A 21,716-nucleotide genomic window follows, 5' to 3' on the forward strand; every position below is an offset into this window, starting at 1 on the left:
CACTGGCCTGTATTTTCTTATCCTTGGGGGTTTGGGTCAAGTCACTCCCAGGACCTGATTGCCGGTGGCCAGGAGCGAGAAGGTTGGAAAGCAATACCGCGGGGTGCCTTCTCTCTGCTCCATACAGGAGCTTTGACCTTGAGACGACCCTCTTGGCAGCCCTTGCTCAGATGCACTGAAGAATCTTCCAAATCACACTCTTAATGCCCCTGTGTATGTTTCTTAGTCTTTCTTCATGAAGGAAAAAGTGTTAGGATTTTGTGGTCCAGTTATAGGTTTCTGAACAAAGGGTACTGTGGTGACCATTTCTGCATTGACGCTCCCAGGGCCTTCAGAAAGAAATCTCTCAATCCATGAAGAAGAGCCAGAGGGAAGTTTCAGAAGGTGGAACGCTACGAATAAAGGCCTTGAAGAATTACTTAAACCAGAGGTGCGCTGTCTCCATCCGTGATGTGGGGTTTCAGCAGGCCCTAGGAGCTTACTCTGGGCACAGGGGAGGATCTAGTCAGGCACCTGCCAGGTATAAATCCTGACAGGTGAAAACATAAACCAGTGGAGTGGCCCCAGAGGCCTTGGGGAGATCCCTGCAGGAGCAAGGGGCTCAGCAGGGGCCTCAGTTCCACTCGGAGGTACAGCGGAGTTGGTGCTGGACTTGCGGGGTAGGAATTATTTTTAAAATCCAGTTCCCTGTTTCCTTTTGTCTTTCCTTTCTGAAATGTAAGGATAGACCAAAGTTGGTGTTGCTTTTACGTACCTCTGTTTCTTCATAGTCTGTAATGATGCCTGGTACCCAGTAGAATTCAACCAGTGTTTGTTGAATGAGTGGGACAGCCGCCGGTTTGAATGCTCCATTCCTACTGCACAGACACCCCCTGTAGACCTGTAACCAGCATGTAGAGTTCTTCCTCCTCTTTCCCTTGTTTACAATCTGGTCCTGTTATGTGAATCTCTGTGGACTTAGGATAGACACAAGGAAGCAAGCTCCTAGATGCAGAGCTCAGGTAGCGAAGGGGCTTTAACCTAGAGACTGAGGTTCACAAAAGTCCGGAATAGCCACACTGAAGAGGATCTCAGCGGTCCATCCCAACCCTTTGAATTAAGGAAAGCATGCGTGTCACCCAGTAACCCAGAGACCTAGCCAAAGGCAAGCATTCCAGATTGCTGGCAATAATAAAATAGCAGAAACCGATATGCACTCAGCACCTCTATGTGTCACAGTGATGAGCACTGTACATGGCTCACCTCATTTACTCCGCAGCGAGTAAATGGCAGCACCTTGACCTGAAGCCAGGTTTATTTGGCAAGAAAAAAAGCCCAGGCTTTACCGACTGTACTGTAATGCCAGGGGTCTCCCTAGAGTAGACCAAAACGACCCAGATCTAGGGGAAAGAGGTGGTCTTCGCGGTTAGTCTAATGCGGAAGACATGGGTCGGTGTCCCTCTGCACCATCAGTAGCTCAGGTCGTGCCGCCAGTGATGCCTATCCTTTCCTGCTTTCCTGGTGACCCCATTCTCAGTTCTTAAGATTCAGCTCAAGTCGTCTTCCCACTGAAGCCGTTCTAACCTGCCCACCAGCGAGAAGAAGCCCCTCCCTGACCTCTGTCCCCCTCTATACCTCTGTCATAGGTATTGGTGCCATAAGGACATGTTGCATTGATCTTTCATCCTAATGAACGTGTGTGCCTCCCTGATAGGAGAGTGCTGGCCCCGTCCCAAGCACAGCGCCTGGCAGGTGGTAGATGCTGCTCACCTTTGTCGAGTGACTACATCCGTTGCATTGTTGCTCATTGCAAGCATCAGAACTCTACTCTGGCTAGCCTATGCCAAAAGGAATGTTTTTGAAAGGGTGGGTGTTGGCCCACTGAAGGAAAGGAAAAGCTGAAGAAGCAAGCTCAGAAAGGACAGGAGCAGCAGGAGCCCTGGGACCCAAGGCTCGGGCCTCCCTTGTCAGGGCTCTGCTGCTGGGGTGTGAATGTGGGCAACAGGAAGGAGAGGCAGGTTTTCCCGGGCCGTTTGTTTATGCCTCCCTCCTTGGTATCTTGAAAGAGCAAAGCACCAGAATTGACACGGCCACCGTGGCTGTACCCGGGGGCAGAAATGTAGCTCCTCAAGTGAAGTCATCCAAAAAAGGGGAAAGGATAATGGTGGTCTCCAAACAGTGACTGTCCTCTGTGGTGACGCTTCTCTTTCTGGTGCAGATGCCTCCAAGATGCAGCCCTCCTGTGGTGGCGCCACCGCCACTTCCACAGAAATCACTGGAAACCAGGTAGGAGGCCCAAGCACTTCCCCAGAGCCACTGTGCCCTCAGGCCCCTCTCGGGGCTCCTGACATGGCGGGGACTTGCCATGCATGGTGAGCACGACCACCATCAGGGTAGCAGTCCAGGCCCCAGCATTGGCCACAATAGGACCAAAACCATGGAGCAGTCGCGAATGATGCCTATCACCCCCTGGCCACAGAGGGGCTCTCCTCCGCTCAGGCCAGGGGTCTGGGTCACTGTCACTGAGAAAAGACCTGGCCAGGGGTCAGAACCTCAGAGGAGAAGTGGCCCTCCGTGGCTCATCAGAGCTGAGGGCGTCCCATGATGTGTGCCTGTCATTTTTGCAGGCCCCTCTGGAATGTCCTTCCTGCTCTCGGGGATTTTAACCCTGTGACAAGCCATGCTGTCTAGGGAAGGCCATTTCTCCTTCAGGGAAGTTGGTCCAGTTGCATTGGAGAAGCTTCACATAGCAATGAGCTTATGATGGGCTGGACTTTGGGGTCATTTGGCTGTCATCTGTCTGGTTCACTTTAAAATGAACCTATTTTGTCTGGCCTGTGTAGCTCAGTGGTTGAACGTCGACCCATGCACCAAGAGGTCATGGTTCAATTCCCAGTCAGAACGCATGCCCGGGTTGTGGGCCTGATACCCAGCGGGGGGCATGCAGGAGGCGGCCAGTCAGTGTTCTCTTTCGTTGATGTTTCTATCTCTCTCTCCCTCTCACTTCCTCTCTCTCTCTCTCTCAAATCAATAAAGAAAAAAAAATTAAATAAAATGAACCTATTTCTAGTTCCCTATATTAGCTCTTTAGAACACATGTCCTAGTAATGAAGATATGGAGCTTCACTGCCAAGAGCAGGCTGTCTTTCAGCCACGATATCTGGAGAAGTGGCCAGATATGATGGAAGCCTTCCCAGAGTGGTGCAGAACCTCCAGAGTCTCCACTCTCAGGACCCCACTTTCCAGAGAGCCATTTTCCCATGACCCTTTAGCTCCAGAGCAAACTGGTGTCAAACAGGGCAATTAGCCAGTCCTCAGTTTAGCAGAATAAGAAATTTGGTTTATGAGTTTACTCAGGAGGGAGTAACTCACACTGACCAGACTCACATGAGACTAATGTACAAACAGATGCTAACTTCTTCATATGAACTGAGAACTGTCACTGCCAAGGAGACTCATCACAGGTAACCCTGTGACCACAGGTGGTGTTGCCTCTTTTTAAAATTGGTGCCCTTCTCTGTAAAATAGCCCCTGAGAAAGCAGTTTACTGAGCAGACTGGTTAGCATGTGCAGGGCCAGAGCAGAGGGTTGGAAAATTCTAGCAGGTAATGCTTTGGAGCTGGGGCTGGCTGATGTGCTTGTCTCCACTCTAAAGTAATTCCTCCCTGGATTACTCTTAGACTCACAGATGAGGCAGTATTGGCACCTTTCCTCTCTTTGAGTCTTTAGACATTAGTCTTTTACTACCACAAAACAGCTTGCACTGATACAACAGAATTGAATATATTCTAGCTTGTTGAGGAATGCTAAGGTCTTTTGATTTGGATCTAAATGATGCTCTCATGCCCTCACCAACACATTGTCCCATCAGGCTACCCCTGAGATGGGCCAGTCTCATCTAATAGGTAATGGTTATAACGAGAGGGTGGTTTTTTCCTGACCTTGACCCTAAGCCCAATACAAACTACTGGTTAAACATTTGGAATGTCCTCTGCATGAATAATACTGTGTATCTCCTTCTCCAATGACTTTTTTTGTGTTTTTTCAGGGCTCAGAAGAAACTCTCCTGTAGTCTAGAAGACTTGAGAAGTGAACCTGTGGATAAGGTCAGCCTGTCAGTCTCTCCATAAGATTCCTGAGTTATCTCTGTGCCCAGCACAGTGCTGGGACACACAGGCGAGGTCCCGGTCCCCACCTTGTAAAGGCTTTTATAAGGGGAAGGCAGGAATGTTCTGAAAAAACAGTCAGGTGTGGCCCATGGCATCCTAGAGGTCGGGTAAGTCAGGAAATGCTGCCTGCAGTTGATGAGGAAAGATGTTGAGGTGGTTACAGGCAGGTTCTGGGAATACTAGCCCTGTACCCTCAGGGCACCAGGAGTATTGCAGAGACTCTGAACGAGGAAGTAATGTGGATAAAGGAGATCATCCAGGAGTGAGCCCCAGGATAATTGAGAATATTGGAGAGAAACCTTTTGTAAGAGTCTGGAAAGATGAGGAGGGCTTTGTAGTGCCTAATGAGGGTAGCGCTTGACCGTGTGGTGACCTGTGCTGGAGGAGAGGACCGCAGGCTCTTGAGCGAGGACACTGGAGACCCAGGGGTCCTGCCCTGACAGAGCATCTTCCCTGAGCCTGCCGGTCAGGCTCCCCGGTCTCCAGCAGGGCACCAGCTTCCCTGGTGCTGCAGTGGAAAACCGTAGATGGGGGAGGTGGCAGGAGTCACGGGCCCATTCAGTAGCTTTGCTCCCATGGTCCTGGCTCTTGCTCCTCCTGGTCAGATGGCTAGCAGCTTCTGGGACATCTGTCTGTGGGGATGGACAGTGATCTGTGTGTTCCTGCCGTGAATGGAGGTTCCCAGCTGTAATGATAGGGAGGGAGGGGATGAGCTTTGTAGATTCAAGCTGGTCCTGGTTCGTTTGTGACTAACACAGGTCTCTTTTTCTCCCCATAATCGAAATCCTCCTTGTCATTCCACAGTGTGTCAATGGGAACCAAGTCTCCCTGGTGGGAGAGCCCAAGGTACGTTAAGCGCATCTCCCTGCCACCTATATGCGGTTGTATTGCTTGTTAGTGTTTTCATTTAGCAAGTTACAGCTTTTGTAACCATAAAAAACATTAGCTTAAGGGGTAAGAGGGTGAGAGAAAAGACAAACCTTCCCGTTTTCTTTGTCGTGCACCCAGCCGTCTCGTTTGCTTTCAACTCCGGTATCTGTGGGGTTGGGTTTCTTATTCTCCATTGTGTAGGCTCAGAGAAATTCATCTTTAACCAGAAATGTAGGTGTGACCGCAGGGGAGGGGATGTGGTCTCAGCACACAGAGGAGCGTGACAGTTGTCATTCTTTCTGGGTTGTGTCATGGTTAAAAACAGGAGTGCACCCGCCACAGCCTCAAGTCTTTCTACAGCGCCCCCTAGCGCTGGTGACTGGGAGCTCATTATACTCGAAAACAACCGGTGTTCTTTTCTGGCTCTGTCTCCGAGGTGCGTCTTCTGGGCTTCCTTAGAATGTGCATTGCTGGTCCCAGCTCTCCCTCTGGAGCCCATGGAACAAGTCATCCTCCCCTGCTCCTGACAGCTCTAGAATTTAAGCCCCTCAGGCCCTCTCTGAGCTGAACATCCTCTTCTCCTGTGCACAGATCACGAACCGTTGGCATTCCTGCGCAGTCTCCCTGGATCCGCACTAGTTTCTCAGTGTGTCCTCTAACTGCCCTGGCCCACACTTGAGTGTGATGTTCCTGGTGGGGTCTGACCTGTGAATTCCTTCATGTAGGGATCTCTCTTGTAGTACTGCTGTCACACCAGGCCCTGGGCACGTGATCTTTTCTGGGCCTCTGTTTATGTGCTGGTCTGAGGCAGGAATTGTTATTCTCTGTTTAGAAACGATAACAGTTTCTGAGAGGCTAAAGAGAAAGGGCTTTGGCTGAGTTGGTCTGAGCCTGGGCTTCCCGCTCAGGTGTGCCGCCTCTCTGCGCTAGGCAGTCGGTTACACGCACTCCCTGGCTGGGGGTTCCATTCCCCCAGAACCGGCTCACTCTTCTTGGAGACCAGAGGGGCAGGCCTGATTCGGGCATTTCTTCCCCCTGCACAGCCTTGTCCCACAGTGAGTCCTTCCTTCCCAGCTTTTCTCCTTGGCTGAAAAGAGCTAAGAGCCCTTTCTGTTGCCTTCGGTTCCTTTCATTGTCTTTCTCATTGTTCTGGGCACCTTTGATACCCATCCTTGGGTTAGGTCCATGCGCTCTTTTTATCCCAGATCCTCGGCAAGCTCTCGGGCAGCCCACGTCAACAGCCTTGATCGCCCCTGCCCTGTTTTTGGAGGGCATGTGTGATGATACAACCGGAAGTCTGTTCAGGGCCCTTCCTACTCCCAAATTTCCTGTATTATGAAACTTGGAGTCAGGCTCTTCAGTTGCCTAAACTTTTTGTTTCTCTTTCTTTTTTATCTTTATTGGTTTTAAAGTGAGAGGGAGAGAGAGATAGAAACATTGATGAAAGAACATCGATTGGCTGCCTCCTGCATGCCCCCCACTGGGGATCAGGCTCATAACCTGGGCATGTGTCCTGACTGGGAATCGAACCGGTGACCTCTTGGTGCATGGGTCAACGCTCAACCCCTGAGCCACACCAGCTGGACAATTGCCTAGACTTTTTGAATGCTGCTTTCCCCAGTCGATGGTTCATGGGTCTGACTGTGCATCAGAGTAATTGAGATGCCTGTGAAGAATGCAGGCTCTTGGGGTACACTTGATTCATGGGAACAAGTTGTAATGTGGGGACTTATATTGTTCTTACACATGCCCCAGGTGATGAGGAAGCAGCCAGTCCATGGATTTGGACACGGTTGGTCTTGACCAGGTCGAGGCTCTTCCTGTGGGTCATCTTGAACTTCAAGACTGCATGGTCTCCATCTCTCAGGGTTCTGATTATTTCTACTTTACCAGCCGTTCTTTCAGAATTCTTTGAGAATTTAGCTTACTTTTTCCATACCCCTCCCTTCTGAGCTCATTTATAGGGCATTACTATTCGATGTCCAAAGAGTGAATTGGATTTCAAACGATTTCTAAGGCATGCATTTATAAGCAAACTGAATTTGGAAATTTATGGGGCACTTGGCTGTTAACTAAGTAAAACTTCAAAAGACGTCTCAGCCCCCGAAGTCTCCCGTTACTTGTCTGATTTGTAGTTTTGAAGTCGGTTTGTCTTTCATTTTACTTTTCTTCTGAGTCCAACCTAGTGACCCACAGCTGACTCCCCTGGTAATGTCGCTTCCATTTTTCTTTCTCTTTTATTCTCACTCCAATGCATTGCACTGTGTTTCCCGCAGGTTTCGGAATTTAAGGGCCATTATATCTTTCTTGACCAAATAAGTCCCATTCTTCTTTCCCTTTTGATCAACTCGTTTCTTTGGGACACACTTTCCATGGCCAGGCCCACTGCATTGGGGCTACACCTTATGTGGACTGTGAGCCGAGTTCCTAGGGGACTCTGTTGGCGTGCAGACCTCCCGCTCACTTCCTGTTGCCACACATGCATGCCTTCTCCCTTTGCCTTAACCTGATATTGTTCAAAATTACCATAATATATAATAAACATATAATGTGTATTAGCTATATATAATATGTTAGATGTAATATATGTTAATTATTATATATAAAGCAATAGCTTTTCGTATAATTCTGGTTTGTATATTCAAAGAGATCAAAGGCTAATTTACAGCTGTTGATTCATTGAGCCCCTGAGCCCCAGACCAAATGCAGAAGCCCCCTTTGCCAGACACCTCCACTTCCTGCTTAGAGTCGGTTGCAGTGAGCCCTGAATGTGGGTCTTACTCCATCATGTCTCCCTGTGTGGCCTTGGGCAAGGGTCTTCCTTGCTCAGAACTCTGGTCCCCTTTCCTGGCCTGGACTAAATGATCTTTGAGGAGTCTTTGAGTCAGCCTGAGTGAAAATGACCCTTGGAGAACAGGGAGTTGTTCCTGCAGCCAGAGGTTTCCTAGCTGGGTTTGGTGCTGAGACTGACAGCTAATTCAACATCTGTCCCTCCTTCCAATAGGACAGCCCTTTCCTGGCGGAGCACAAGTACCCCACGTTGCCTGGGAAGCTTTCAGGAGCCGTGCCCAATGGAGACGCTGCCAAATCTGCTCCCCCCGCCTCCCAGCCTGACCCCGTAGGAACCAGCCTGCCGAGGCTGAGTGAGTGTCCAGGCCTCTGGGCTGGTGGCCTTGGGGAAGTGGCCGTGTACTTCGAGTCATTGCACAGGATTCTGTGCCCACCGCTGCTGCCCCGCGTTGGGGTAGATGGGGGTGGGTGAATGGGGCGTCACACCACTTCCAGAGACGATGGCTCCCTGTCTGAGCATAAGGTTCCCTTCAGTAAACACTTGAGAGCCCAGAAAACCAGCGTGTGTACCCACCGTTTCTTTCCTGCTACAATCACTCCACCCCATCTCTCCTCTGTCCTCCTCTCTTGAACCCCTTCCTGCTCTTCCCATCATTCCTCTTTCCCCACCCCCTGAGGCACCCCGCTCCACCTCCCTGTCCCTTCCTCTCCCTCCTCTGTCACCCTGATCGTCCCTTCCCTGTCTCTGCCCTCCTCTCTGCAGCCTCTCTGTTTCCAGTAGGATGATATTGTGGGCTCTTCCCAGGGAGAGCATTTCCTTAGAGACATGGAGTCAGTGGCCAGTGGGCAGGATGTCAGTGCACAGGTCTCCTTCGGCGCCTAGAACCCGGGGCCGTGGAGGTCTGGGCTGCTGCTCACGCCGAAGAGGCCATCTGTCCCCAACAGCAGCAGCAGATCAGTGGGGCCAGGAGGGAATGTTCTGGTCCTGGCAGAGCCCTCCCTCCCCTGGGTCCTCATCCCTGGCTGCCCCCTGTGTCAGCCCACGTGTTGGCTTCTGCCCCTGGCCAGTTCTGCCTTTGGCTGCCCGAACTCCAGATAAGCCTGGGAAGGAGTATGTCCTGCTGACTTGGGCTGGCAGCAGCTTTGGACATTCTAGTCTGACTGCGCCCTGGCCCTGTACAGCTGTGCGGGGCCCAGTATATTCGGCCCCTGCCTCTCTCCCTCCCTTTCCCTGCCTGTGGGCACCCCACCTCCTAGGAGTGGCCCCAGGAGTATTCGGTCCCCTCACGTGAACCCTTCTCTCACTGAGCTGACCCCGCGGGCTGAGCTTGGTCACCACTCACCCCTTCCTTCCTCGTGGGATTATTTTTCTTTTTGTTTGAGTTTTTCTCTCTTGCTCGATGACTCTTGTTTATTTCTTTGCTTCCCTATAACTCTGGTGGGCTGGACTTGGGCCTCTCTTGCTTCTTCATGTGGCTTCTCTGCTTCTTGGTTGGCTGGAGACCGTGGCCGGAGTGTCAGTGCCCCCGTATTAGGTACTGTACCCTTCCAGGTGAGGTGGCAAGTGAGATGCCCTGTTTCCCTTCCCTGACACCCCCTCCCAAACACAGCCTGCTCCCCTTCCTGCCTACATGCTCCACTCTCCCTTGGGAAAAAGAAAGCAAGCTCCTTGTCGGAGTTACCTGCAAGTACTTGGACCCAAAACCCTTCGAATTTGAAGACATTCGCTCACCCAGATTTGAAACCCTAAGTCACTGATTCCTCAGAGAGAAACGGGGAGTGTGCTCGAGCCCCCACTGAGATCTCGGTGTCAGGTGCTGCCCAGAAGGCAGAGCTGGGCAGACTCTTCCCAACCCCCACTGAAGGACAGCCAGCCTGGGGGAGGAGTTTCCGTGGGTCCCCCCCTCCGTCTCTCACACATCGTCCCATCCTTTCAATCTCAGGAGACACAGAGAGTGGCTGGGACGACGCTGCGATGGCCAATGACTTCTCATCCACGTCATCTGGTACTGACTCGGGCCCCCAGTCTCCCCTGACACCAGATAGTAAACGGAGCCCCAAAGGCATCAAGAAATTCTGGGGAAAGTAAGTTGGCAGTGATGATTGTGATTATAGTGCTTGGCATGAATGTTCTTCTTGACTGGGCAGAGTCTGCATAAACCGCTGTTCAATTAGATGTTGGAACAGCAGTAAAAATAGAGTGATTATGTTTAGAGATAAGAATCTGAGTGACATTTTTAGGGCCCAGAGAAGGAGAATTATGAAAGGCAGCCATTCAATACACCCAGTTGCCTAAGATGTCATCCATTCTAGGCATCCACCCATCCCGCACACCCTGGGCACACACCCTGTAGCTCATTCATATGTACTTTGGCAGAGACACGTGAGTGAGACCAATTTCTTCCTCTTCAGGCATCAGTCTGTGTCTTAAGACATCTCTGAAGGTAGAAAGCTGACTACTTGCTGGCCCAACTGACCCAGTCTGGAAATGAGGCCGGAAACAGGGCCTCCTACACGGGACCACCCTTCACTTTTACCCCCACGGGGAGTGGCCCAAATCCCAGAGGCAGGATTAGAATTGGGGTTTGGGTCTGGCCACGGAGCTGCCAAAGGTCATGATCCCTGACCTCTGTGGAGGCACTGGGCCTGGCTCGTGTGGCCCTGTGTAGGAGGGGTGCACCACTGCACGTGTTCAGACTGTCCCTGAGAGTCCCTGTGGACACCTCTCCACACAGAATCCGAAGAACTCAGTCAGGAAATTTCAACACGGACGCGCCGGGGATGGCGGAGTTCCGGCGAGGCGGGCTCCGGGCGACTGCAGGGCCAAGGCTCTCTAGGACCAGAGACTCCAACGGTCAGAAAAGGTAAGGCCCCTCTATCTGCCTACAAAGACCTGTGTGGAATCCTGGCCAGGGTGGAGTTGGGATGGGGCCAGATGTCCCCAAGAACCTAGGGGTGGACGGCAGGAGCCCCAGTGCAGAGCTCCCACCTCGCCCGTTGGACATGTGAGCACGTCACACGTGCTACTGGGATACGGAGGACAGGCGAGGGCATTGTCTTGTCACTTGGAACAAATTCCCTCATTTTAAGAACAACTCAACCAGGCATTCAAAAAAAAAAAATTTTTTTTTAAACCAGTCTCTTAGGGGTACTTTCCTGGAAGAAATCTTTGGAAATATCTAGTCTTCTAATGTTCCATACATGCCCATTTATTTTTTAAACTGAATATCAAGTTGCTCTGTCAACTTCGTTCTCTCCCCCCTCAGAAAGACTCGGTGGGGATTTTAAGTGTGCCATGAATATTCACACTCTACATGAAAAATTGATGTCTCTAAGAATCGATCATTTGTGACACCCAGTCATCCTGTCTAGAAACGTGATCCAGCTCTTCATTTATTCATGGCTTACGTTGCTCGGTTGGATATTAGTTTCCACCGCCCCCCGGCACCACACACAGTGACTCGGGACCCACACAGTCTTTGTACAGGCAGCTCCCGGGCAGTTTATTGTTGTGGTTGCTATGAGTGGGATTTTTACATTATCTAACAAAAAAATGTTAGTGTCTGTGCACTCTGTATAGAAAATGGTTGATCTGTGCATGTGATAAAGATCAGATGTGTTGTGTGTATTTTATAACTAGCCACCTCCCTGAATTCTCTGGGGTTTTCTGGGTGCACAGTTGTGTCGACTTAAAGAAATGGCTTTCTTTTAGTTTTGCCTTTCTAATAGCTGTCCTTATTCTTATTGTATCTCTTCTAATACTGGCTGCAACTCTCAGACCAGTGTTATCAGTACTGATAAAAAGTATTGTTCTTTATGGCTTTAATGTGAATGCCCCTCACGTTGCATTAATAAATAAGGTAGAAGCTGTTGTCAGAGTTTTTTGTTTGTTTGTTTGTTTTAATGAGAGAGAACTGACCTCTTTTCCTAGCTTTCTGAGTGTTTTCCTAAAAGTGGCGTTGAGCCCTGTGGAAAGCAGCCTCGAGGTGGCTGTCGGCCTAACAGGGCAGGACTCGGCGGTGGCCCGTGTGCGTGGTGATGTGCATGTAGTGGGCCTCACCAGGCTCGTGCAGCAGCCCCATACTCCCGCGGCTGCCCCATGCTCCCGCAGCTACAGAGTTGTAATTCAGACCAGCTGCTGTCACAGGACACCCTAGAGGCCGCCTCAGATGAGTGTGTTGTAGTGGAATTTTTTTCAGCTAGATCCCATGGTGGGGACTGTTTGTGAAACTTTGTTCCCCTTGAGGTGAGGCTCAGTCACATTCAGATGGAGCCTCAGACCCCCACTAACAGGCACGTGTGGTTTCCCTGCTTCCCAGCGACGCCAACGCCCCCTTTGCCCAGTGGAGCACGGAGCGCGTGTGTGCGTGGCTGGAGGACTTCGGCCTGGCGCAGTACGTGATCTTTGCCAGGCAGTGGGTGACTTCGGGCCACACTTTACTGACAGCTACCCCTCAGGACATGGAAAAGGTAAGGGCTGAGCCCTGGACAAGGCGATTCCTATTCCCCCAAACCAATGCCTGGGGAGGTGAGGCTCCCCCGTCCTCCTCCACCCCCCACTCCACACACAGGAGAGTGGACAGAGGGGTTGAGACCTCTATCACTGCAAATTGATGCCTTGGCACTGTGCAGGGTTCCCTGCCACGTGGGTGGAATGTCACCGCCCAGACACGGCGTCCTGTGAGGGCCAGAGTGCCGCCAAAATTCCACGTGTTCCTCTTTGTGTCTCAGGAGCTGGGAATTAAGCACCCTCTTCACAGGAAGAAGCTGGTGTTGGCAGTGAAGGCCGTCAACACCAAGCAGGAGGAGAAGTCTGCCCTTCTAGACCACATCTGGGTGACACGTAAGGACTGGCATATACACGCAGTTATGCTTCTGGCTGTGCCTCGGGGTACACAGGATCCTCTGGGAATGTGTGCCTCGGGGACCAAGCACAGCTCTCTCCTCGGGAAAGGCAGCTGGATTACTCAGCCTCAGGGGGGTACAGCCGGAACTCCAGAATGGTCATTTGCGGCCCTCTTTTGCGGGGGGGGGGGTGCATCCACGTTCTCCCATTCTCTCATGAACCCTAACACACCCGCTGCTCCCTGTTGTGGTAGGGTGGCTGGACGACATCGGCTTACCCCAGTACAAAGACCAGTTTCATGAATCCAGAGTGGATGGACGCATGCTGCAGTACCTAACTGTGGTGAGGAGTTTTCCTTCCAAGACTTCAGTGGCCCCGTGAGCACCCACTCAGCTCAGGCGTCCCTCTCACGGCTGTTTTACACTCGATTCCACCACCTCCCTCGCATTCCTAAGGTCTTAAATCGTGTTGCTTGTCACGTAGGAGGTTCCAAGTAGCCAAGTATAAAGCACTGTGCTAAGAAAAGCTGTTGGTGTGTCCATGTGCACCTGCTGAGACGTGGGGGCTTGTCCCTGTTTGGTCTGGGAAGGAACCGCAGGGGTCTTTAGTCACTTTGAGAACTCTGTTTCATCAACCAGAACTTTCCTCTTCCAGAATGACCTACTCTTCTTAAAAGTCACCAGCCAGCTCCATCATCTCAGCATCAAATGTGCCATCCACGTGCTGCACGTCAACAAGTTCAACCCCCACTGCCTGCACCGGCGGCCAGCCGACGAGGTGAGGGCGGGGCACACCTCTCGGCAGCCCTGAGCCCGGAAACCTGTACGGTTGGGCGTAAGGAAGCAAGAGCGACGGCATCATGAAACGGCTGTGTTTCGGATCACGCTGCTGGGACTCTTTCCTTTGCTAGTGCTTTGTGGTGCCCCAGACACCCCATGGCCTATCCTTTGTGACCCCAAGTTCCCACCTTCCCCTGGGGAGACATGCTGTGGCCCAGAGGGCAGTAGTAGCAAGTCTTTCAAAGCCACCATAATAATTAAAGGAGCTGAGGAAATGGTGCAGAGGAGAGAGAGGGGAAAGACAAAACGGAAAGATGGGTGTAACAGAGGCAGAGGAGCGGAGATGAGCCCATAAAAAAAACAGACATTTTGGAATAGATCTCCCTATTGGTAGATACGAACTTCACTGACCTCCAGTCCCAGGTGCACAGGGAATCCATGAGCAGATTTTGCAGGAGAAGAAATAGTGTAGGTAAACATAGCAACCCAAATGCTGGAGAGGTCCCTGATCATGTTCCATAAACCTCCAAGTCCTTGGTAGGCCCTGAAGCTAAAGGTTGTGACTACACCCCATCTCCTATGTTCCTGGGAACTGAGTCTAACTCTGCTGTAAGATGAACTCAGCTTCCTGAGGGACAAAAGACTCCTACCTCTACCCTCAATTGCCTGTTTTTTCCTATGCATGCCTTCTACATGCCAGGCACATATCTTCTACATGCCAGGCACATGCAGGGTATTCTGAAGACCTGTTGCCACTTGAGGGCACTTAGGCACCAGTGTCTCAATGTGTGCTCTCCCAGAATATTGGGCCATTTCAGGGGGGTCTTTTATCTATAAAATACTCAGCTCATAATTGACAGTCCTCTTTAAAGTTCTGTTGAATCACTGAATGAATAACTGGATGCCTTTGGGGACCACTGGTTCCAAAGGTACCCAGAGAATTAGGGAATAGCAGGATTCTGGAATCAGAGATCTCAATGTAGAAAATCCACAAGAGTCACGAGAGCTCTGTTTCTGGGAAACTGGAAAGTCTCGGGTGCTGGTCTTGCCGCCCGAGTCACTTGGGTGCGAGTCGTGTTTGCCCTGCGGTGAGGCATCCAGGGGGCGCATTCCCAGGCGCTGCTCCACAGAGCACCACAGTGGGTCTTAGACCTAAGCTCTTCCTCCTTCTCCCCCTCACAGAGCAGCCTTTCTCCCTCAGAAGTTGTGCAGTGGTCCAACCACCGGGTAATGGAGTGGTTGCGATCCGTGGACCTGGCGGAGTACGCACCCAACCTGCGTGGGAGTGGCGTCCACGGAGGTCTCATTGTGAGTGGCCCTTTGGACTAGCCCACCTTCCTCGGTGGAAACTGGGCTATTTGGAAATTGCTTCTGTAAGGGCTAGGCATAAGTCCTAGTGAGAGTAATTGTATTTCATCTGAGTCCTTGTCTAAGTTGAAGTCTCACAGAAACAAGGTGGCTTCTGGGAGGACTTCCCTAGCCCCAGACCCAGGGGTCTTCCAGGGAAAGGGGGTGCCTGAGAACCAGCCCTCAGCTCCACCTCCTCCTAGAGGAACACGGGCGCTGGGGAGTGACTGAGAGGCCACCCAGATGTAACTTCCCATGTGCTGCGCTACAGTCCTGACCATCACGCCGGTCTCTCTAGTGGCAAAGCCAGCCGGAAATGGGGAAGGGGTGGCTGGGTTGTCATCCGGAGTGGACCCTGGGAGGTGGCCTTATCTAGGAGGGCGCGTTCTCCGCTGGTCCACGAGAATGCGATGCTTGGTCCACAGCTGTGCCCGTGTCTGCTGGGAGCCAGGCTGTGCCGGGTGGAGAGGTGGGTGGGACACAGGCCGAGTGGGTGAGTTTCAGCCCCTGCCCTGGAGGGACTGCTTGATGTCATCACCTGCAGCCACCGACGTCACCACTGGGTGGTTGGCCTGGTTTCTCCTTAGATCCTGGAGCCTCGCTTCACTGGGGACACCCTGGCTATGCTTCTCAACATCCCACCACAGAAGACGCTCCTGAGACGCCACCTAACTACCAAATTCAGTGCTCTGATTGGTCCCGAGGCGGAACAGGAAAAGCGGGAGAAAATGGCCTCACCAGCGTACACGCCGCTGACCACCACAGCCAAGGTCCGGGTGAGTGGCCGATCCCCTCTGCGGCGGTCCAGGGCCTCGGCCTCCCTCAGGCCCTCGTGTTGTACAGCAGCTGACCCTGCACCGGAGCCAGGTGTGCCCCTGGACCAGGGCTCTTCAGCTCTGCTGGGGGCTCGTCGTAGCCACGCGAGTCCAAGGCACAGGTGCAGGACTCTTTCCACGGCCTCCCTGTGCCGGAAGCAGTTCTTCTCAGGAGGCCGGGGGCTTGTCCTCTGCCCGGGCTGCCTTGTGGTCCAGCCCAGTCTTGTCCCACGGTGCTGTGGGCTGTCTTGGTCAAAGCTTCCCTGCCAACGCAGGGAGTGTCCCTCTTGGCAGCTGGCCCCGGTTGCCCTGTGGAGCGGCCGGCGCAGAGTTGTCCAGAGGCTGCGAGGTTGTACAAGTGCCAGCACCACTCCCTGGCGCTCTCTGGATGCCACAGAACCCACTTAACCTGCCTGACCACAGCGTCCTCAGACATGTCCTTCCCAGACCTCCTTCCCCAAGGGAGCAGGACCAGAAATGTGTCTGGGCAGACAAGCGGAAACACTGCTGGGCAGAGCTGGAGAGGGAGGATGGCCGCCCAGGGCTGCCCCAGGTGGCCTCACAGGGGTCATCGGAAGGGAGGCAGAGTTCCTGTGTGCACCAGCAGCTGTGGGGAGGCAGGTCCTCCAGGCACCCAGCGCCCGGAGATGCCAGCATCACTACTGGGGCAGCAGGACAGTCTCAGGGTCAGAGTCTCAGAGCAGCTCTCCAGGTTCAGAATCATTTATCTGTTGGTCTTTCCCAGTGTAGAGATTGCTCACAGGAGCTCTGTTTTGTTAAGAGGGTTTTTCAGTGGATTGAGTATTGCCCCACGGACTGAGAGGTCCCGAGGGCACATGCCCAGGTTTCGGGCTCCATCCCCAGTGTGGGGTATGCAGGAGGCAGCCAATCGATGCTTCTCTCTTACATCGATGTTTCTGTCTCTCTCTAAAAAATCCATAAAAACATATTTTTTTTAAGGGAGTTTTTCTAGAAGCAGCTTGCCTTACTTCTTTTATCGAGGCCTGCGGTGTGCCAGTCATACCTCACAGCAGCTTGGTCATCTTCACAACCTTGTCTTCTGTGTTTTAGCCAAGAAAACTGGGATTTTCACACTTTGGAAACATAAGAAAAAAGAAGTTTGATGAATCAACGGACTACATTTGCCCGATGGAGCCCAGTGACAGTGTCGGTGACAGGGTCTACAGTGGCTACCGGGGCCTCAGCCCACTCGATGCCCCCGAAGTGGACGGGCTGGACCAGGTGGGACAGATCAGCTGACGCCCCGTCGCCTGTCCTCCGTGCACCCTGAGAACTCACAGTAACACCGTGTGCGTCACGCGTGTATCGGCTGCTTCTCACCCGCACGTGTGCATGCCGCGCAGAGAACAGTCCACAACCGCGCGCCCCGGGGTCCAGTCTCTCCGAATCCTGAGGGGGTGGAGTTACACCTTTGCTCAGGGCCAGACTTTGGGAACTGTTGCCAAAGGTGGACTCAGGAGGAAAGATACTTAAAGATGTTTGTACATTTTGAGTAATCCTTAATGTCCATCCTCAGCTGCAGTGGAAACACACGCGCTCGGACACAGGTCCAGGCTGCGTCCACCCGCCAGAGGCTCGGCTCTCAGCCCTCTGCTGGGCCGCAGCTGTGGGGCCGTCTCAAGTGCCTTAGGCCTGTGGCTACAGCGCTGTGGCTGAGATCAAAGGGACAGCAGCAGGGTTTTCTGCCGCAGTGACAGTGTAACTATGTTGCGCCTTACGACAGAGGTGGTCGCTTCTTTCTAGTAATAAAAGCAATATTTATGTAGAAAGCAAACAGTACACCATCTCTTTAATCTTGTTGGGGAAAAGAGCTGAGCACATCTGGAGACGGGGGCCTGCTCCCTGCACAGCTGGAGAGCCAGCGGCCCTACCGGGTCCTTTGCCAGGTGTGCACTTAGGGTCTGCCAGGGGGTTGGGCAAGGAAGGACCCCTTCCCACATCCTTCAGGGGAGGTCTGTGGCCCTGTGGCTTCAGGCTCCACCTCCCTCGTGGCTCACACACGTCCTGACTGCAGCTCACACCTGTCGTGCAGACCCCAAAGCTGGTTTCCGATTCCGTGGCATGAGCCACCTAGGGAAGGGGTGGTGGGGAGACAAGGCGGCCTCGCTGGAAGGACTTTCTGTTCTCTTATGTGTGTTGCCAGCTTCTCTGTTATCGACCTCGCTGGGCCCGTAACCACGTGGGGGCTGGTCTGTCTGTGGGCAGCGCCGTAACAGACCTGTCTCCTGAGTTAGGGGCTGACTAACTGATAATGGGTCTTCCAGACAGGCTTTGTCTGGCCAAGGACTGCAAGAGAAACACGCCTTCTGCTCTGGGCTCCTGCTTATGAGATTCCAGCTTACCCCGGGGCCTCATCCGCAGAAGCATAACAGCCTCCTAGTGACTGACTGGTGGCATGGGGCCGCATGACCCCACTGAGGGCACTCTGATTCTGTCCCGGATGGAGCCAATGATCAGATTTGTTTCCTAAATTACCTATAACCTGAGGCCATGGCCTCTGGTCTCCCCTGACTTCCGGCCAGTGAGAGATGGACAAGCTCGCCGGCCAGCACGGCTGGTGTTCGATGCCAGTGCCTGGACCACTGCATGCAGGTGTTCCTTGAAGCTGGTACCTGGGCACTGCAGTTGTCGATCACAGGGCAGGCTCTGTCCCTTAGCATCACACCCTGGTGCGGGCATCTCTGCGTGTGCCTGTTTGCAGACCGTGCATGGCATTGTTTCTGATTCTCTGGCAGCCTCGAGCAAGGCCTCTCTCCCTTCGTGGGCCCCAGTTTTCCAGCTTCCTATAAAATGAGGGGTTATTCATGATGCCCTCAGAGAATGCATCCAAATTTACAACATCCAGTTAGGTTTCAGGGAGGAGGAGCGGGCCAGCATTACCTGGTGAGAGGCAGGAGGGGGAGGGACGGAGGTCCCGGTGGTGAGGAAGCTGCACCAGCAGGCCCTGAGGGTGCTCACCTGATACATGGGTGTCAGTGCCGAGGTCCTGGTGGTGTCTGAAATGGTCAGTGTCATCAGCATCCTGACGGCCTTCATCTCTGCTTTTGGAAAAAAGTATTGAACTTATACTAAAGGGCTCTTTCCGACAGGCCCCGTCTGTGCCCTTCGAGCTGGCGCCGGGGTGGGCACCCAGGAGAGCGTGTGCATGGCAGTGTGGGCACTGGGGGTCCGCTTCCCCAGGGACAGAGGCAGCATGCTCTCTGCCCACCTGTCACTCCCAGGGCCCAGCCCACTCCTTGTCTGGCCCTCGGGGAGCATGCGGAGCTGGATGGGACTTGCATGCCATCCCTGAATCATGAGTGCAGTCCACGTGTGCTGACTGGGCCGCTGCCCATTTTACAGATGGCACCTTCGGAAGGCACTGTGACGCAAATAGGGCTCCTCTCCCAAGACATTCACCGCCTCACGGTAGGACCCTGCCCCTCTCCCCACATAGGACAGGTGCTGGGAGGCCCCAGGAGTTTGCTGAGGTGGAGTACAAGGCTGAGGCGGCCCTCTCCCTACTCCAGAGCCTGTGTCATCAGCACGTCTGCTGGACGAGAACAAAGGAGGGTGCTGGGTGCTGGGTGCTGGGTGCTGGGGCCAGCTCTGAGGCAGCAGCGGTGCGGGGCCTTCTCCATGGGCCTGCTGCCGGGTCTTGAGCTGTTCAGGGTATTGGGGAGGGTTATGGACCTTGAGCAAAATCCAACTAAAGTGTGCTGGGTCTCAGGTCCTCTTCCCAGGCCCAGAGCTGGTGAGGAAACTGAGATGCCCAGCGGCTCTGGGTCACCTGCCCGGTCAGCCCAATGCCCAGCCTCACCTCTGGCCGGGTGGACACTGTTCTACCCTCTCTGCCCATGAGATGCACACATCTCCTATCATGCCTCTGACGTCATGGATATCAAGTCACATGAGCACACCCTGGCGTGCCCACTGAGGACAAGCCACACCATGGTGGCAGCAGGGTCTCCAGGAGAGGAGCAGCCCAGGAGTGAGGCCAGCCTGGCTCCAGCCCTGCGCTGGGACCTTGGGCGAGTCATTCTCACCCCGAGCCCTGCCTCAGTTATCTGCACGGCGGGGCTCAAGACCTGCTTTCAAGGCTCACAGGCAGGCTAGGCTGGCGGAGGCTGCCACAGGGGAGGCCACAGTTTCATACATTCCAGGGCCTGGGAGTTCTCACACTGGCACATCACTGAGCCCACGGGACGTGCGTCTGTCCTGTCGAGGCCACTGTCGCTGCCCTTGGCGTGTCCTTCTATAGACACACACTGAGAAGGCTGTATCTAAGGGCACGACCAGGGAGGAGGGCATCTTCCTGCATCCAAGTGGGATTATTTTTATTCCACTTCTTTTCTTGGCTCACACACCTAAATGAACCCACCCAGCTCTGCCCTTATCGCCTCCAATAGGTTTCTTGAGGTAGCACCTTTGCCTCTGAGGTCTGAGCAATCGATTGCCTCGACAGTGCTGTCCCAACCAATGCGTGGGTCCTGGGACACCAGGAGCTTATAGGGCACTAGTGTCCAACGGGGCCACACCCAGTGTCCACTGCTTCCCACGTAGCTGCTACAGGGTAGCCTTGACCCAGACCCTGTTCAACTGCGCCTTCGATTGTGTCCTTCCAGACCATGCTGAGCGAGGACCAGATGCTGAACGACTCCCACCTGGCTGTTCCCGGCTCTGAGGACTGGAGGTGACTTCACAGTAGAGTGCTGGGAGAGGCACGTGTGGGGCCCCGAGGCTTTGCCTCAGTGGGGAGCTGGCACCCAGCCACAGCAGAGCCCAGACGGAGGTGGACAGGGCATCTCGGACGTGGGTGCCGATGGGAGGGAAGTGGGGCTGTGAACAGATGTCCAGGAGGTGGCCCCAGCGCCCCTACGTTTTCAACTGCGCTGTGCTTGGCTTTTGTACCTTTTGTACTTTTTTTTATATGGGACTGCAGACCACTTCTGTGGGAGGGCGGCGAGATGTCAGCGCAGACTCCATGGCTCATGCTGATCCTGGTGACAGCTGGGAGGCCCTTACACCAAAGGGGCAGGACTGAGTTCATAAAAGCTCTGCTGGAAAAGGGTTCTGAATGTTCTGTAGTGACTGAGCTGGGTGAAGTGATACTACAGACAGAAGCATGTGTTCCCACCCACGGGAGTTTGGTCTGGTGAGGGGACTGTGGGTGAGAACAGGAAGGGAGCAGGGAGAACCCCTCCCCGGCCCTGGCTGCTCTCCATCTACCTCGTCAGCAGAACAGGCATGTCTCAGGGTCCCAGGGCTGCTGGGCTCCCAGCGACGAGCAGAGATGGCTCCGACACATGCACACACACACACACACACATGTGTCCCGGCCCTCACCCTCACCCTCACCCTAGCTAACACAGCACACAGCCTCCAGCCTTCCCCTCCTCAGCCTCAGATCAATTGTCTGATCAAACAGCGCCCCCCCCCCAGTGGAACAGCTCCCCCCAGAGGGACAGCTCCCCGCAGTGGGACAGCTCCCTCCAGTGGGACAGCTCCCCCCAGAGGGATAGCTCCCTCCAGTGGGACAGCTCCCCCCAGAGGGATAGCTTCCCCCAGAGGGACAGCTCCCCACAGTGGAAGGCTCACAGCAACTTTCCACCTTCCAGAGAAGCCTGTAAACCTCAGGTGTCTCCTACCTCAGGAGAGACGACTGTGCCCCTGCCATACCGTCCCCTCCCAGCTCGTCTTGCCCCTTGGTGACCGGCTCCCCCTGTCTCCCCATGTGTTGGCTCTAGCTCAGGCCCCATCTCTCATCTGATTTCCACAGCTGGTCTCCTACTTGGTCCCTCACCTTTCCAGCTGGTCCCCTCCAGACTTCTCTACCCCACCCCCAGACCTTCCCAAAGCCCTGTTTTAATCCTGTTACCTTACTACCTTAGAACTCCTCGGCTCCAAACTTACCCCAGATTAGAGTTCAAAGGCCTTAGCTACACCCAAGGCCCTCTGGGATCTTCAGCCTTTGTGAACCCGACTGTCTCTCCCTCCCTGCGGGGTGTATTATCTCCTAGTCCCTGTCACAAGGCCAGACCCTGCCTGTTGAGACCCAGAAGACAGCCTCTTCAGGGAGCCTTCACCGGGGTTGCTGTTGGAGGCCCCTGTGTCCCTTGAG

The 21,716-nt window shown here is 53.6% G+C and overlaps 1 protein-coding gene across 2 annotated transcripts in view; it reads left to right on the forward strand.

Annotated features, from left to right (window-relative positions):
* The window catches only part of PPFIBP2 (PPFIA binding protein 2), a 130,570-nt gene extending 110,248 nt beyond the window's left edge, over positions 1–20,322 (forward strand). For both annotated transcript variants that reach the window (XM_036258343.1, XM_036258344.1), the window contains 16 exons: positions 327–430; positions 2,198–2,265; positions 4,028–4,085; positions 4,953–4,994; positions 8,023–8,161; positions 9,752–9,893; positions 10,544–10,672; positions 12,128–12,278; positions 12,540–12,651; positions 12,908–12,996; positions 13,309–13,431; positions 14,616–14,741; positions 15,368–15,556; positions 16,667–16,837; positions 18,959–19,024; positions 20,221–20,322. In XM_036258343.1, coding sequence (XP_036114236.1) covers positions 327–430; positions 2,198–2,265; positions 4,028–4,085; positions 4,953–4,994; positions 8,023–8,161; positions 9,752–9,893; positions 10,544–10,672; positions 12,128–12,278; positions 12,540–12,651; positions 12,908–12,996; positions 13,309–13,431; positions 14,616–14,741; positions 15,368–15,556; positions 16,667–16,837; positions 18,959–19,024; positions 20,221–20,292 — 1,781 coding nt within the window. In that variant the 3' untranslated portion in view covers positions 20,293–20,322. The remainder of the gene's footprint in view (positions 1–326; positions 431–2,197; positions 2,266–4,027; positions 4,086–4,952; positions 4,995–8,022; positions 8,162–9,751; positions 9,894–10,543; positions 10,673–12,127; positions 12,279–12,539; positions 12,652–12,907; positions 12,997–13,308; positions 13,432–14,615; positions 14,742–15,367; positions 15,557–16,666; positions 16,838–18,958; positions 19,025–20,220) is intronic.
* Positions 20,323–21,716: the final 1,394 nt, after the last annotated feature.

Source organism: Molossus molossus, unplaced genomic scaffold (genome assembly GCF_014108415.1).
Source record: "Molossus molossus isolate mMolMol1 unplaced genomic scaffold, mMolMol1.p scaffold_m16_p_13, whole genome shotgun sequence".
In the NCBI taxonomy this organism is placed as follows: domain Eukaryota; kingdom Metazoa; phylum Chordata; class Mammalia; order Chiroptera; family Molossidae; genus Molossus; species Molossus molossus.